The following is a 16,975-nucleotide window of genomic DNA, read 5'->3' on the forward strand; positions in this document are numbered from 1 at the left end:
GACAGAAAATTAACAAATATGAATCCTTTTAAATAAGGACAAAATCTCAAAGTGAAATGAGCACAAAGTGTAGAAATGTTTGTATTTTATATTTTATAAATGAGAGGGGTAAAGAGTCTGATGAGAGTAGTGTAAGTATTGTAAAAAGTATAGTACAACATCACTTTTTCCATCCATTTTCTAACGGAAAGTTAACGGCAGGGGGGTCCCTTGATATTGTCGGGTAAAGGAGGGGAGGGCAGTGTCATTTCAGAAACCTCAGGGGAGGTTTCTGTTCGTGTCAGAAACCTCAGGGGAGGTCAGTGAAATTTGCCCAAATTTATTCGAAAAAGCTATTTGCACCGACGGTTCCGTAGGGAAATCGAACCGACGGCCACGCGTGGCTGTCTCTGGCTACTGGACGGCCAATCTGAGCCGTCCAAAATTTTTTTTAAAAAAAACCGAGGGGGCCTTCGCAGGAATCAATGGCATCCGATGTGTGTAAGGTGCTTTGATCTGAACACTCTTTTTTCGTGTACATATGTATTTTTTTTTTAAAAATTGAACGACTCGGATTCGCCGTCCGGTGGCCGTCGGTACTTTTTATTTTAGAAAATAAGCAAACAAATGGAGTAATACTCCCTCCATTCAAATAAAAAACGTGAAAACCAATTTCTAGAGTATATATATACTACTGCGTTACTTTTTCATAATTCTTCCGTCCTAAAGTGGATGTCAATTTTTGATATCCGTGTCAATTTTTATTTCTTATATATTTCAATATGAATCTTAAAAAATATATAATATGAATCTTATTTGATAGTTCTCGATTAGTTCTGTTATACAAAATTTTCAAACTCATAAAAAATATTATAAATTAAAAGATATAAGAGATGAAAAATGATACAAGTTTCAAAAGCTGTCCTTCTTTTCGGGACGAAGGGAGTACTTTTATTAGGGGGAGAGGAAAGAGTGATTTCTGTATCATTTGAGGCCTCTGTTGACCTCTACCCATCCCGCGCTTTCTTTCGAAAGGGATCATGCCTCTACCTGCGGCCTTTTTTAAAAAATTGTAAATAATATATGAGAATTTTATTAATTGATCTTCAGAAGAAAAAATATTTAATACTAGATCTTAATCTTCCTTTGCAATAAAAAGAGTACCTTCCAACAATCGTGCCTAGTTATTACCATAATCAATCATCGTAATTATTAGGTTACAAAATTGTTATTCTTTTACATAGACTCATGTAATTTGGCGAAAAATCATTTGCAGACTTATACTATTTATGCAAGCAAATGTTGATTTTTTGGGGGTGTATTTTCTTCCTCATGAATGAGCAATTGAAGTATGTCAACAAACATCTTAACTTGTAATTTATTTTTGTGTGTGTATTTCTATTATTTGATACCATTTCCAATAAATCAAGTATTAGGATGTAATGTATTCCGTATTGAATACGGCATTCTACTCTTCAAAGTACTACTTTAATTAAAGTGATCGTAGTAAATTGAGTTCATTTGATAATCATGCAAATATGACTTAAAATTCCAAGTGCCACGAATATGTGTGCTAGAAGTCATGATAAAATTCTAGGTATTGGTCTTTTTTTAGTCAACTTGTGTGTCTCAACTTATTTTGAAATTTAGAAGTTTTCAATTTGACAAATTTAATAACTCCACTTCTACTAGCTGAGGTGGTGATGCTAGTAGACTGGTAGAATTGACACCTCATCCCCTATGTAAATATCATCACTACCGGTCTAATAACATCATCACCGCTACTATCTATTCGCTATCATATCACAAGCGGGACCATTTGGCATTGTAATTAATCAAATTTGTTTTAACTCATCAGTTCAATTCTCATCAAATCAGCTTTCCACTTAAAAAAGTTACTCCATTTTTTGGGTCATGCTTAAGTCTTAACTTATGGGAATTAAATTCAGTGGTTTCCCACAACGCCTAATTGCTCGTGTGAACACAACCTGGAATATTGTAAATTACAAACAATTTAAATTACTACTACTATTTGCACATTCACGAGATTATTGCCTCCTTGCTCTTTATTGCTCCAATTGGTAGTTATTCCACTGTAACTACGTTAACTAATCACCTACCTTAGTTCGTTCTGGGGACTTAAAACCTTAGACACGGTCTTCAATAAATTTTATCTATTTATTTCTATACACTCATTATTCTACAAAACCCCCCAAACAAACAAGATCAACTAAATGAACTGGCAAAGCAATTGATGATGGGTTCCCTTAAAAAGTTTGTCTATAACTTTAAGAACTTTATAAACAAATATTATCTCCGCTAAATAGACTTTTACGTTTATGTGTATGAGAAAAATGACATTTCAAAAATCGTGTTTTGTGGTCTTTAATCCGTTTAGGCCCCATTCCAGAAACCTTTTTAAAAAATAAGCAGTTTATTTCATATTTTTAAATTAAAAAAATGTAAATGAAAAGTATTCATTTTTTGATTTTTTTGCACTGATTAAAAAATCTCAATGAGATCTATCAAATAAAATCCATATTGATAGAAAAATTATTTACGTAAATACATAAATTTTGAACTTAAAATTATATTTTTTAAAAATAAATATTTAATTTACTTTCTGGGACGGGCCTTAGTCCATTTAAATAGTATAATAGAAGAACCCCAACCTGAGATGATAAAAACCTACGGGGAAGAGTCTCTCCGGGAGACCGATCATTATCGGGATTCATCGCACGTCCGATATATTTTCACTGTGTTCGGTTGCTAGTTTAGTTTTAATTTTAGTTTTGTTTCCAATCATTACCATATATCTTTCTTCAATCATTATCCTATATCTCCAATTATTAATTTCATTTCTTTATCTATCTCTCTCCAATCATTACTCTTCTCTCCAATCATTACCCTATTTATCTATCCATCCACTACTAAAACTAAATTAAACTAAATTACCAACCAAACGAAGCCTGGTTATATACCCAGAAGAAAAGATAGCCCCCTCCACCGTAATTTTGGAATAGCTAACAAAAAGAGAAATACTCATCTCCAATTTCTCGATTATTTTTTCAATTAATAAAAAATATCATTTTACATTAGATATAAATTTTATAGTACAAACTCAGGACACTACATCAATGCTGAGAATCCATGAGACAATCAAGTTCAACAACTCAACCAATACAAAAAATAAGCCTATTAAAGCATCCGCAATGGTACAAATCAAAATCAATAATCAAAATGTGTCACGTCAACATTTGATTATCCATGTAATCCATAATCAAACTTAACAATCTCTACCTCCACATTGGTTATTTTTGTATCTCTAACAAAAAAAAACCCCACAATACACAAATGCACATTTGTCCAATCGCAAACGAGTTTTAATCACGCACCCGACCACATCAAATTATTCGTCTCATCGAGACGATTCCAATATGGGGTGTTTTTGAGTTATTGAGTTTTGAGTTTAATTGTTGAGTTTGGTTATTGGTAAAAGTTGTTAAGTTTGGTTATGGAATGAGTGGAATTTGGTTATATACTAAAAGACTTGTAACTTTGGTTATTACAATGTATGGAATTTTTTGAGCATTGTTGTTAAATTTGCTTATTCACATCCATTTGCTTGTTACAATACGGATGCTCTTATAGAGTAGAAAAAAAGGAAAATCCCTCTAAGAGCATCCGCAATGGGAATAATCAAAATCGATAACCAAAATGTGCCACGTCAGCATTTGATTATCCATTTAGTTCATAATCAAATCTAACAAACTTGATATCCACATTGATTATTTTTGTATCCCTATAAAAAAAAACCCCCACAATACGCAATGCATCTATGTCCAATTGCAAATGAGTTTCAATCACGCACCCAACCACACCAAATTATTCGTCTCGATGAGACGATTCTAATGTGAGGTGTTTTTTAATTTTTTTAGTTTTGAATTTGGTTATTGGGTTTGGTTATTGAGTTTTGGTTATTGGTAAAAATTGTTAAGTTTGGTTATTCAAATATCAAAATTTGATGAGTTGCTAAGAGGTTGCTAAGTTTGGTTATTACAATGTGAGCACTTTTTTTAGCAAACATTGCTAACTTTAGTAACTTTTTAGTTTTGATTATTACATTGTGGATGCTCTAAGGTAAGAATACCCAAACGCAAATGGAAAGACTCAAACTCTTAGTAAGATGCAAGAGTTATGACGTATTTGGACTTCAAGCACAATCAAAGAAAACGCACAATGATACATAAGATCGATGCATGATTCATTCCCGTTCAAAAATACTTTTACGTATATCTGTGCGTTATTTGTTCCGTTGCTTTCTGGTTGTTTGATTGGTTGGCATTTCGGTTGGTGGATTTTCGATTAGGAATTCCTCCCTAAATATCGAATGCGATCTAGGGCTTTTTGGGTAAGCATTTTTCTGTTTCGGAAAAGACCCCAAAGGAGACTCAAACAAGACCCATCCCGGTCCCCCCGCAAAACAAACTCCGTTAACTTCTTTTCAACGTCGTTCGTACACAAGTCCGTTAACTTTTTAACACCCCCACTCTACCCCTCAATTCTCTTCCCCCGTCGCTCTGGTACGAGCGTGTGCTACACTCGCTAAGCCTCTGTTGTTCCCTTCCGTTAAAGTTAATTGGAGTGTGTAGTCACGTGCTGTGGATACGCGTCAGAAGTAGTAAAGTTGACCCTGCCCCCCTCCTGTTGTTCATGTGGGTCAGGACCATGTACCAATAAAATGCTGTACTATTTTTCTTTTCTTTGGTGGTAAATAGGAGTGTACCATAATGTCCCCTACTGTTTTTTATACTAAACTTTTTCCCTCACGCGGTTCAATGGAGCGTGTCCAGCACCAATGGAGAGGAATCATGTAGCGGAGGAAAGTGTGAAGAAATAGGAGGACCGGTGGTGCTGCAACACCAGTTCTAAGGGGGCCGCAAACAAACCGAGCTGTTTGCGAGTAGCTATCGAGGCTCCGCTCGCTAAGATCGGTTTGTCTCGTTTATCAATTGGGTTGAGCTTAAACTTGAATTCTAAGATCTTATGATGAATGAGTTGAGCTTGATCTCTGCACTTTTTCACCCATGTTCGTAAGTCATCATTTTAGTTTTACTGAACTTTATGAAAATGTTTTTCGCACTGGTTCTTACCGTATATTTTCGTGTTAAAATACTCCCCTTGCCCCCATGTTTTTAAGTCCCTTTTGAGGATTTTAATTATGTAAGAGAACATAATCACATGTCTAATCACTACATTTTTTCATTCTATCCTTCAATCATTGTTTTTTTTACAAAATTTTTTTTTGGTGCTATTAATTTAAAAATATAAGGGTAAAATAAAACTGTCATTGATTATAACCCTTTTGGTTCGGAAGTGGGATAGTATTTTTAGGACAGTAAAAAGTACTAATTGCGACTAAAAAATGCGGACTATGGGAATAATATACGGGGTACTTTTAAATATTATGGACATAAGTTTAAAATAAATTTATAAAAAAAAAAGAGTGTGAAAATTATTATTTTTCTTATCCTTTGCAATTTTGCAAATGCATACACCAATTGCACAATTACTATCACGTTATTGTTGTAAGAAAAGAGAGAGAGAGAGAGAGAGAATTTGAATATAAATCCGACCTCATGACACATATAAGATGACAATGACCGATTAAACTTCTTTTTATTTAGTGATTGAGAAGATCTCGTTTTTATTAATTCTAAGATTGTCACCTTGACCATTAACACGTGCATAGCGGCATAGGGTTTGATATAATGTATGCAAAAAGTAAACTTGTCAAAATATGATTTTATTCCTAATTTTTAACATCTTTTCAATCTTACTTTAAAAGTCTACACACACATACAATCTGTGCACAGATTGTGCACAGATTTTGTTGTGGGGCCCACCACGGGTTCCACACAAATCATCTGAACCGTTCATTAAATGTAAAATATTTTTTCAAAGGTCCCCGTAAAAAATAATCTCAATCCGATACCTATAGATACTCGATCCAATCGTATAACTTTTCATTATCCGAAAATCTGAATGAAAAGTTAGATGGTTGGATGAAGCACATATAAGTATTGGATTGAGCTTATTTTTTACGGGGACCCTTGAAAAAATGTTTTACATTTAATGAACGGCTTGGATGATTTGTGTGGGACCCATGGTGGGCCCCACAACAAAATCTGTGCACAATCTGTGCACAGAAATCTGTGTGGATAGCACAGCTGTAAATTATATCGGTATTAAAAAGAACCTTTTAAAAGGAAAATAAATCAAGTTGAGTTTATTAAGAGTGTGATAAATACGAGTAAATTTCTGGTCTTTTTGAAATGAGGAATCTTTGAAAAACTATCAAGATTTATGTACAGGATTAATTTTCAGACTTCATGCTAAGTTTTAACCCTTCCTTTTACTCTTTTCTCTTAAAATAGTACTAGTACTGGTAATTTTATCATTCCCCAGCAGTAGAGCGCTAAGTCAAATAATTTGCGTGTATGTACTTGAGCGAGAGCAAGAGCGAGAAAGCATCTTCGGAACATATTCCAAATTATACTACTAAAATCCGGAAGACTGATGATTAAGAATGCTAGCGCAACGTGAGAATTGAGAGCGAGAGTGTATGACATTATGTACCTAGGGTCGAGCGTGGAAGCATGACAAATTGGTGGCGCGTGGTCAAGAAAAGCAATCCTCTGTGATCAGATGGAGCCCACAATTCATTCTTACCCTTGATCAGTATCCCAACTGATTAATAACCCGTACGGACCCCACCCCATCCCTTATGATCCTGAAACAACTGCATGGTCTTTGATATGCGTGAGGCGTATGGTATCGTGGCATCTCCTCAGCATTGCGGTGCTGACACGGCTCTTTTGATGCTTTCAAGTTGTTGCCGGGCCAAATCCCCCAAAATAAATGGATTTTTATAAATTTAAAAAATCTCATTTCATTTTCAAATAAAAATCTGAAAATGTCACCATCGAGTTAATTATTATACTCTTTTCGTGATAATTGGTTAAATATTTTATTTAGAGATCTTGTAAAATGATACTCCTCTGTCGGCGTTTGTTGGTTTATTTTCAGCATTCATATTGTGTTTTAAATTGTATGTATCTTTTAATTTATAATTAAATTTTATTGATTTTAAAAAAATTATATAATAAAACTAATTGAGAGCTACCAAATAAAATTACCTTGCATATTTTTAGAGATTTGTATCGAAAGATATGTACAATATTTTTAAAGAGAGTGTAATAGTGGAAGTGGACAAACAAACACATACGGTGGTAGCAGTAGTTTGTATATAAAAGTCAAAATAAAATTAGGAAGTTTCCTCACCTATTAACAAAAAATAACAATATAAAAACATTGAGATAATATTTTATCGCCAATGATACAAATAAAAAACATTTGTAGTGCCTCGCTTGCTAAAACATACTCAAGAACATCACATACGACCCTCTTGCTAATTGATTAATACTAGTACTTTAAAACATATATAGGTGACGTTCCTTTGACACTTAAAATGACATATTACTAATTGTTAATAATGTCTGGCAGCGCTTCAAAGACAAAGTTAAACATGTTGTATCTAAAAAATAGTCATTCTATTAACAATTCAGTGAACTGTTAATAAATTACCCAAATATCAAAATGAACACAAATTTCAATACTTTTTTTTAAAAGTTTTATTTATTTTTTACACGACTTCATATACTTTCCATACCTTAACCACAGCTCAATTAGCTTTTTTTTAATATCTTCTCTTTAAATAGGAGAACAATAGCATCTACATAAATTTTTATTTTTGCCCAAAAAAGAGTTTAGCAAATAGTACTACTAGACTAGATGTGAAAACAACCGAATGTGTATAAAAATAAAAAAAACTTTTAAAAAAGATGTCACCATCAAGCAATCGATTTAAAAATAAGAAATAAAAACAAATTATATAAATTTAAAAAAGAGAACATTATTATGGCGTCCGTTCTTCCTTATCTCCTCCCCAGTTCCTCTCTTGGAGCTCGCGCCCTTCATCACGAGCCCTTGCCCACTACTCTATCAAGTATCAATCCAGTCTCTCAGACTAGAATAGAAAAACCCAAAAACAAAACCCCAAAAAAAATCAAAATCAAAATCAAGAAAAGTGTTGCGAAAAACCACGCAGTTTTGCACTGGTGGTTCAGAAATCCGATTCCAAATTTCATGTTTCTAGGAGAGCGAATCCATTCAACACCCCCACCTCAAAAAAGAAATGAAGCGAGATCGTGAAAGGGGCCAGAGTTCTTCCTCTCCTTCAATGGCTTCGGCCAAGGGCAAGAAGATGTGGGAGGAGGACAACGGCGGCGGCATGGACGAGCTCTTAGCGGTGTTGGGTTACAAGGTAAAGGCGGAGGACATGGCCGACGTGGCCCAGAAGCTGGAGCAGCTCGAGATGGTCATGGACCAAGAAGACGGGATTTCCCTCTTATCCGATTCAGTTCACTTCAACCCGTCCGATCTTTCCGGGTGGGTCCAGAGCATGCTCTCCGAGCTCAACGCCGGTCAAACCCAGCAGTCGTCCACCGTCGTTGACGACTCCTCCCTGTTAATCTCCGCAGGCGGTAATAACTCATCCTCCTCCCCTTGTTTTCCCCAACCTCGGATTTTCGAAGATAACTCCGAGTACGACTTGAGCGCCATTCCCGGTGGTGCCATCTGTAAACAGAAACAATCGCCGGTGTTATTACAAAACCAGAACAATAAACGGATTAAAACCAACAGATCTGACGACCCTGTGTTACTACCCCCCGAGATTTGTCCCAGTTCGACGGCGGCTCGACCGGTGGTCCTTGTCGACTCGCAGGAAACCGGAGTCCGACTCGTCCACACCTTAATCGCCTGCGCGGAGGCGGTTCAGCAGGAGAACCTCAAGCTCGCTGATGCTCTAGTGAAGCACATCCGGTTACTCGCGGTGGCTCAGGCCGGGGCCATGAGGAAAGTCGCGACCTACTTCGCCGAAGCCCTAGCCCGTCGGATTTACAACTTTCACCCTCAGGATCTGAATTACACCGACCTCCTCCAGATGCACTTCTACGAGACCTGCCCGTACTTGAAATTCGCTCACTTCACGGCCAATCAAGCGATACTTGAAGCCTTCGAAGGAGAAACTAGAGTCCACGTCGTCGATTTCGGTTTGAAGCAGGGGATGCAGTGGCCGGCGTTGATGCAAGCCCTGGCATTACGCCCCGGTGGCCCCCCGAAGTTCCGGCTCACAGGTATCGGCCCGCCGCAGGCGGACAACACCGATGCGTTGCAGGAGGTGGGGTGGAAGCTGGCGCAATTAGCCGAAACTATTGGGGTTGAATTTGAGTTTAGAGGATTCGTAGTGAACAGTTTGGCCGATTTGAACGCTGAGATTTTGGACATACGGCCGAGGGAGGTGGAGAAAGTGGCTGTGAACTCCGTTTTCGAGCTCCATCAGTTGCTGGCCCGGCCCGGTTCGATCGACAAGGTTTTGGATTCGATTAAGAGGATGAGGCCGAAGATCGTTACGGTGGTCGAGCAAGAAGCGAATCACAACGGGAGTGTTTTTGTTGACAGGTTCAACGAGGCGTTGCATTACTACTCGACGATGTTCGACTCGCTGGAGGGGTCCGGGTTGGCTCAGGCGAACAGCCAGGACGTGGTGATGTCGGAGGTGTACCTGGGGCGGCAAATTTGCAACGTGGTGGCGTGCGAGGGGGCGGACCGGGTGGAGCGGCACGAGACGCTGAGCCAGTGGCGGGCCAGGATGGGCGCGGCCGGGTTCGAGTCGGCCCACCTGGGTTCGAACGCGTTCAAGCAGGCGAGCATGTTGCTGGCGCTGTTTGGCGGCGGGGACGGGTACAGGGTGGAGGAGAAAGACGGGTGTTTGATGCTGGGTTGGCACACGAGGCCGCTCATCGCCACCTCGGCCTGGCAACTCGCTGCCGGCGAGTCTTGAACGTGTTGACTCGGGGTGGTTCTGCTTTTCTGGTCAACGGGTTAAGTCCAACCCGGCTACTTGAGTACTGAACCGTCAGCGCTTGGAATGGGTTGATGAGCTGGATATGAGAGAGAGAGAGAGAGAGAGAGAGAGAGAGAGTGGGGGGGAAATTGGCGCGGTAAAATTTCATCCTTCAAGTTTTTTTTTTCCTTTTTACCTCACAGTGACTCTTCTCTTCCATTATTGTTGTTGCGTTTTGGTTTTTTTGCTGCCGTGGTTATGTACTGTTTTTAGGGTCTTTCTTTGTTTCCTATTTCAAGAGAAGACGAAGACCTGTGCAATGTGTATTTACCTGACCTTTCAATAAGACTTGTGCCTGGTTTTTTGATCATTTTTTCTAAGCATTCGGGTCAGTTTATGTGCACCGTGACTAATCTTAGGAGACCAAGAATTACCAACGCCCGCTGATCTTATTGGTTTACGAGTTTGTTTGTCCAAAAAAATTGCTTTATTTCCCTTTCAAAAACTTCTACTGGATTTGCTTAGGAGTATTTTTTTGCAAATGCAATTGCTATCTGGCTTGCAGTACAATGTTCACTTGCATTGGAAATGGACGTTTTTTCTTTTTTCTTTTTTTTAAAAATAATACTCTGGATAACTTTTTAAAAAGAGTCTTGTGGGTTCTACGAAAGGCGAGGTGCATGTATCTGTCCATGTCAATGGGACATGTGCATGTGTTATAATTTAATGAAATATTCATCCTCAATAATGGATGTCCAGAGTGTAAGAACTGAAATGAAATAAATTAGGGAAATGATTATATCACTTCATTTTTTTTGTTAACGTTACTTCTTTGCAAGTGTATTTTTAATTAAAAAAATACTTACATTAGAGTAGCGTTAACAAAAAAATGGAGTGACAAGATCAGCATGAATTACTCCATATATGTATCATTGGTTTTGTTTCATTTATTTTTAATGAGTTTTATTAGTAGTATGTTATATAGTATACTAATTGCTTGGGCTTTGTTTGGATTAGTTTTCTTTCCCGAACTTTTAGTAGATCTCATATGGACATCTTAATTGACATTAAATTTTCAGGCTTATTCTGGTCAGACATGGCTTTTACTTGATGGGGTAGTTAAAAACTATATTTTGTTGAAAATCACAAAAATTATACAGAAACTAAGGTCCCGTTCTGCTAAGGTTAAGTGGAATGCACCCTAACCATATTGAACAGAAGTTGTAGGGAAGTGCTACAATACACATTCTTTATTTGGGTGTGTATTATATGCACCCTCATTGAAACACACTAAAATGTTATGATTCCCAAAATGTTATGAATGTATTACTCAAAAGTTACGAATCATATGATGAAAAGTTACGAATTTTTAGTATAAAAGTTACGATACGAAATAAAATGTTATGAATGATCGGTCCTACAAGTAATTTTTTTATGAGGTGGCACAATATGAACCATACAATAGGTGCATATGGTACACACCTTAAAATGGTGTATATTGAAGACTTTCCCGAAGTTTGTAATTTCCAAAATAGGAGGAAAAGAAAGAGTTGCCCTTAGCAAATGGTACAATTTCAACCAACATTGGAGATTTTCAACCTAATGGGTTTGGGAAAGTGGGTGTGATTCATGAGAAACCAATTAAAGAGCGTATCCCAAAGTTGCAGGTTCGAATCCCACTAGGCCAATAATTTCAAAACTTGGAACTATTAGGGGTTTTTTGGTCCGTTAATTTTAGTTTCTTGATTTGTCGAGGTGCGCGCAAGTTTGTCTGGACATTTGATTATGGAAAAAACATACGGAGATTTTCAAAGAAATGGATAAGACGAGGTTAATTGATGGTGACAACAGGTAACTTTAGAATATTGGTGAAGATATTTAATTTAACTCCATGCTTATCTCATGTTAGCTTCTTTTTTTTTCCGGGCAAAAGTAATATTTTATTAAAAAGAGGAAAAGAGATTTCAACAAAAAAGTTGAAAAATTCAGCCAGAGCGACAAAATCCAATACAACACCTGGGAACCTAAAATGCTCAGATTAAAATAAAATATAGCTCAAACATCCTAAATGGCCTAAAAAGCTCAAATTAAACATTAAATCCCAATTCAAAGAAAACTCAAAACCTAGCACTAAGATCAACGCCGCCGCCCACCGATCAAACAAACTGTCGGTTAGCCACCACTGAAAACCAACCTAGCCACCCCAATCGGAGATGCATCTCGGATCCCACCACACCAAACTACCGCAGAAACTACACTATACCATTAGACAAGTACCGGACCGTCCATAAACGGCTACGACAGGAGCCACGCCAACCGCTCCCATGTTACTCTGTTAGCTTAGGCCATAGCCCCAGAGAGAACACCCCATCCTAGCATAATCCTTCAAAAAAGTAGCATTCCGGCCCCCCCCCCCCCCCGGCTGTAGTTCTTGTAATTAAGCTTGGTTCTGCTGATTATGGACTTTCTTCCTCCATTAATGGATATGAACTGAACCCTACTATAGTTTTCCAAAAACGGTCCAAATCCTAAGTTTTGGTACAATTAACATTTAATCAACTAGCCATGTTTGCACTTAAACGTTCGTAATGCTATATTTACTGGATTTTAAATAAAAGAGAATGGAAAATGAACCCCTCACAGTGCATTACATGTGAACTTTTATCAACTTCCTTCTTACAGTATTTTCCTAACGCAACAACATAAAAAAGTAGGGCCCGGATTGCTCTCAATAAACGGACCGCACCGTTTTAGGCTAGTGGAGTCCGCCACGAATTCTACTTTGATTATTCGAAATACTTATTCATTGATTCTGATGTTATATAAGTATCATCGACGTACAAAATCAAATTTGATCCATTAATCCTAGCATATGATTTCATCACGAACATCGTCGTAAATACTAATCACGTTCAATTAAGATCCAAAAAATACCGTGAATTGAAGCCAAATTTCTCAACCGGAGGGAGGACATAGTATTATTTGTGCCCCACTCTCTGTGGGAGGAAGTGGCTGAATTTTTATGCAAATTTCCTGCAAATCAATTTGGACCCCAGTGTCAATCATCCCGTCACTCTTTGTCGGCAAGTGGCAACCCAGCAAAGCAAAACTATCCCTGATCATTTCATCCGTGAACCAGTAGGCTCTCTTCCATGTGAATCATGCTCCCGACTGCATCAATTTGTTTCAAACCAGGTCCACCAAGCTTCAATTTTGGAGCAGATGTTGTACTGCGGTACTACCACCAAACACGCACTCACAATTAAGGCGGCAAACGGGTCAAATCGAGACGAGCTTTAGTATGTTCAGGTTCGTTCGTTATGTTTTAAGCGAACTCGAGCCAAGCTTGAGCTTAATGAAAAAAGAGAGGCTAAAATCGAGACTTAGGTTTGTGAGCCTAATCGAATCGAAGACTGTTAAGTTCGAGTTTGGCTCATTTATTGAACTAGCCTCAAATTGAGACTTAGGTTCGAGACGTTTAATACCCAAATCAAGCTCGAACGAACATTTACCGAATCGAGTCTCGAACAGTTCACAAACGACTCTGTGCATTCGCAGCTCTACTCACAAGGAAACAAGAGTCCGGGTTTTTAGTGGATGAATTTGTGCGTCACGAACAACAAAAGGTTGCAGTCACAAAGATGGCCTCACCTCATGGAAGCGGTGGTGTGAACCTGGAATCATATAGCCAAGCAAGCCAGTGGCGATTCCGGGATTTTCATAAGAATGTGTTAAAAAATTACTTTGATTTTACTATCTCTGTTAACCAAAAATTTATACACAAGATCTCAAACATTATGTATAGTGCAATAAAAAACGCGAACATTCAAGAAAACACAATTGTCCTTTCATGAGTTTTGAGCAAACCAATATTACGCTGACGCATTAATCCACTAATATCCTTATGAGGAAAATAGGTAGGCATAGACCTCTTTTCTATAGATGTATTCTTCTTATTTCATTCCTATCGTTAGAATTATGTGACAAGATGTTTTTCATCGTCCTGAATCCGGATGAAAATTGCTCAAGTCAGTGGGGATTCAATTAGAAAAACCGTAAGTGATACTATCAACAAAAGGTTTCGTACGTAGAAGATGAACCTTGCAACATCTTTCAATTTCTTTTAAAGAAATTTGTTGTTACTTTCATAAACTGAACATATATAGAAAACTAAAAATAGTTAATTGAGTTGATAGTCTTTTAGAGAGAAACAGAGCACGATACTAGCTAATACCAATAAGATTATCATTTCTTTTTTTCATCTTTCTTTTCTTAAATGTTTGTTATTGTGAGGGCAGGCTTTGTTTGGGCTATTAGGTGTTCAAATGTGAGTTACCTGAGACGATGGACTTTCATAATGTATCAACTATCAAGCATTGTGTTCAAAAAGAATTTAACATAAAATTACTAGTAGCAAATATTACAGGGAAAAAAGTGTAGTGTGTTCAGCTGCCACTGAACCACGCAAAATACTTCCATGTACTATTTTTTTTATTCAAAAACGGAAAAAGAATCTTTTTGATATTTTAATCATTTCAAGGAGAAATAATATTACAACTTATTGAAGATGAGTTTTTTTTTTTTTTTTTTCCTTTTTCCCAAACTAAATTCCTGGAAAACAAGTTTCGAAATCATCAGCGAACCAAGTTTTTCCCCCCTCTAATAGAGAATGAGGCTAAGGAAAATAAATGTGATGTAATATAAAAGAATGACCTGTCTCATAAAACGAAAAATAAGTACTTTAAAAATAAAAACTCTAACGAAACGGGGCTTGTGTGATAAAACAGATTGTAAAAACTGCAAAGACATTTTCATTGACAGATCATAATATCTATTTTAATAAAGCTATGGATACATATGAGTTTGTATATACCATGTATATATAGGTTTTGTGGGGCCCACCTTGGGTTTCACAAAAATGATTCGAATCGTTTATTATTTTTAATTTTTTTTTATGAAATTTTTTAAAAAATCAACTCTATCCGATATCTATTTTATGCTTGTTGTTCTTAAGGCAGCATTCGCCTGAACAAAGGAGGTGAGGCAGAGGCACGGGATGAGGTGGGTCTCAAATATTGAGTGCCCCGGCCTGTTGTGTTACTTATCAAAACAAACCCCCCACGTGGCCACATGTGGTCGCCTATGGGTTTTGGGACAGGGGAGAGGTCCCCTCAAGTGACAATACAGGCCTATTGTGGCCCCCCCACCCCCTAGAATATAAAAAGTGGTAGCTAAAATTTACCCCCCTGATGTGATGAATTCTACTCTATTAGTAGGTCAAACTTTTGGTGGTGAGAATTAAGAATATTTCTCTTTTAAGTGGGTGCACTTATGAACTGTTAAATTCCCTTAAATAGTTTTTTTTTTGGGTCATTGCAATGGAGAGTGGTTTCGAAAAATGATGATGGATACTACTGGATAGTGGTCAAAGCCTGGTTTCTGGTCAGGGACTCTAAGGATAAGGTGGAGACCCGTTTTTTCCTTAGGATCATGAGCGATGAGAGATTTTTGAGGATGTGTTATTATCCGGTTCATGTTTGGAATCAAATGCATTGGATTTTACAAAATGCTATACGTGACACAATTTTAGAAGCACAAAAAAAAGAAGAAGATAGAAAATATTTTTGCAAAAATAAAGTGCAAAAATCATCCTGGTTTAATATAGGGTGACCTGGTTTAATATAGGGCGACAATTTTAGGATTACAACACTTTGTTTGGTTTCGAGTTATGAGAAAAAAAATTGGTGTAATGAGTGGAGATAAATAGATAAAAACTTATTGAGAATCGTGCAGAGAGTGGATAAAGATAGATAGAGAATTTTTTTGAGAATTGTGCAAGGAGTAATTTTTTTTCCTCAAAACTTGCAAAAGAATTCGGCTTCGTTTTGGGATCTCAAAACTCCTGAGTACGGTCTCCAATAAATTTTCTTTACTCTCAAAAATCATCTTCAAAACCCAAACCGCACCATGCATCGTGTTCGTCATTTGCATTTCGTCTTCTGACTACTTTTCTAAATGCAACTGTGACAAATTCTTTTCACACCTCCCTCCTCTTTTTTCAGTACCCACACCTAACACAGTAGAAATTTATTTCTCAGTATGTGAGGGGTGGTTTTTGATTACAACGCTGCTACCCCATATATATAAAATAAGTACATAATTTACACAGTTTTTTTTGGGCCCCAATTTAATAAATAGTTAGATGATTGGATCACTTCAATTCAATAGTTATAAATACTTGATCCAATCATTTAATTTTTCATTTTGATTTCAGGATAATGAATAGTTAGATAATTGGATCAAGCATTTATAGATATTGGATTGAGCTAGTTTTTAGCAAGGGCCATTGAAAAAATATTTTACGTTTAATGAATGCCTCAGATCGTTTGTGTGAGACTCGAGGTGGGCTCCACAAAAAATCTGCATAGAATATGTTCCCTATTTTATATGTGTGCTTAGACTGATTATCTATCAGTCAAAGGATGAGAAAGGGAAAGGGCTGTGTAAATAAATTAATTAGCAGCAGATGGTGGTTAAAACCCAAGTTCTCTACCTGGGCTTCCTGTGGCCCATTGGTAGCCGTAATGAGGTCCAATCCGATACGTTTATTTCCAATCCAATCCCATTGATTCAGATAATTAGGCCCAGTCCAAAAATTTTGAGCTTCCTGGCCCATTGATACATGTCACTACTATGTTTAGAGACCTTTTTTTACCATATCCTAACTATTTTATCCTAAAGGTAAAGGAGAGTGAAAGTGAGATTCGAGCCCTACCAAAAGAAGCGTCACCTGCCCTACTAACTGGCTACGAGGCAACTTCACGATTAGAGACCATTTGTTTGACGGGACCAATTGTAAAGAGTGTAAGATTATAGGACACATAATCTAGTCAAGAAACTAACAATACCACATCTTTCATAGTATTTCATGTGGTACTATCTTTCTTGTTGTTGGGATAAAAAAGCTACCCAATACTGTAGATTTGGCCCACAAATCACAATGCGATCCTCTTCTATAACTCAATA

The 16,975-nt window shown here is 37.3% G+C and overlaps 1 protein-coding gene across 1 annotated transcript; it reads left to right on the forward strand.

The window, feature by feature from the left end:
* Nucleotides 1-7,955: 7,955 nt before the first annotated feature.
* Nucleotides 7,956-10,319, forward strand: LOC131298290 (DELLA protein GAI-like). The gene has a single exon (XM_058323669.1). The coding sequence runs from the start codon at nt 8,237-8,239 to the stop codon at nt 9,944-9,946; it is 1,710 nt and encodes a 569-aa protein (XP_058179652.1). The 5' UTR covers nt 7,956-8,236; the 3' UTR covers nt 9,947-10,319.
* The last annotated feature ends 6,656 nt before the right edge of the window (nt 10,320-16,975 follow it).

The sequence above is a fragment of the Rhododendron vialii genome, chromosome 8a (assembly GCF_030253575.1).
Source record: "Rhododendron vialii isolate Sample 1 chromosome 8a, ASM3025357v1".
Taxonomy (NCBI): domain Eukaryota; kingdom Viridiplantae; phylum Streptophyta; class Magnoliopsida; order Ericales; family Ericaceae; genus Rhododendron; species Rhododendron vialii.

Coding starts and splice junctions, on each gene's coding strand:
- LOC131298290 (XM_058323669.1), top strand. CDS start 8,237: ATGAAGCGAGATCGTGAAAGGGGCCAGAGTTCTTCCTCTCCTTCAATG.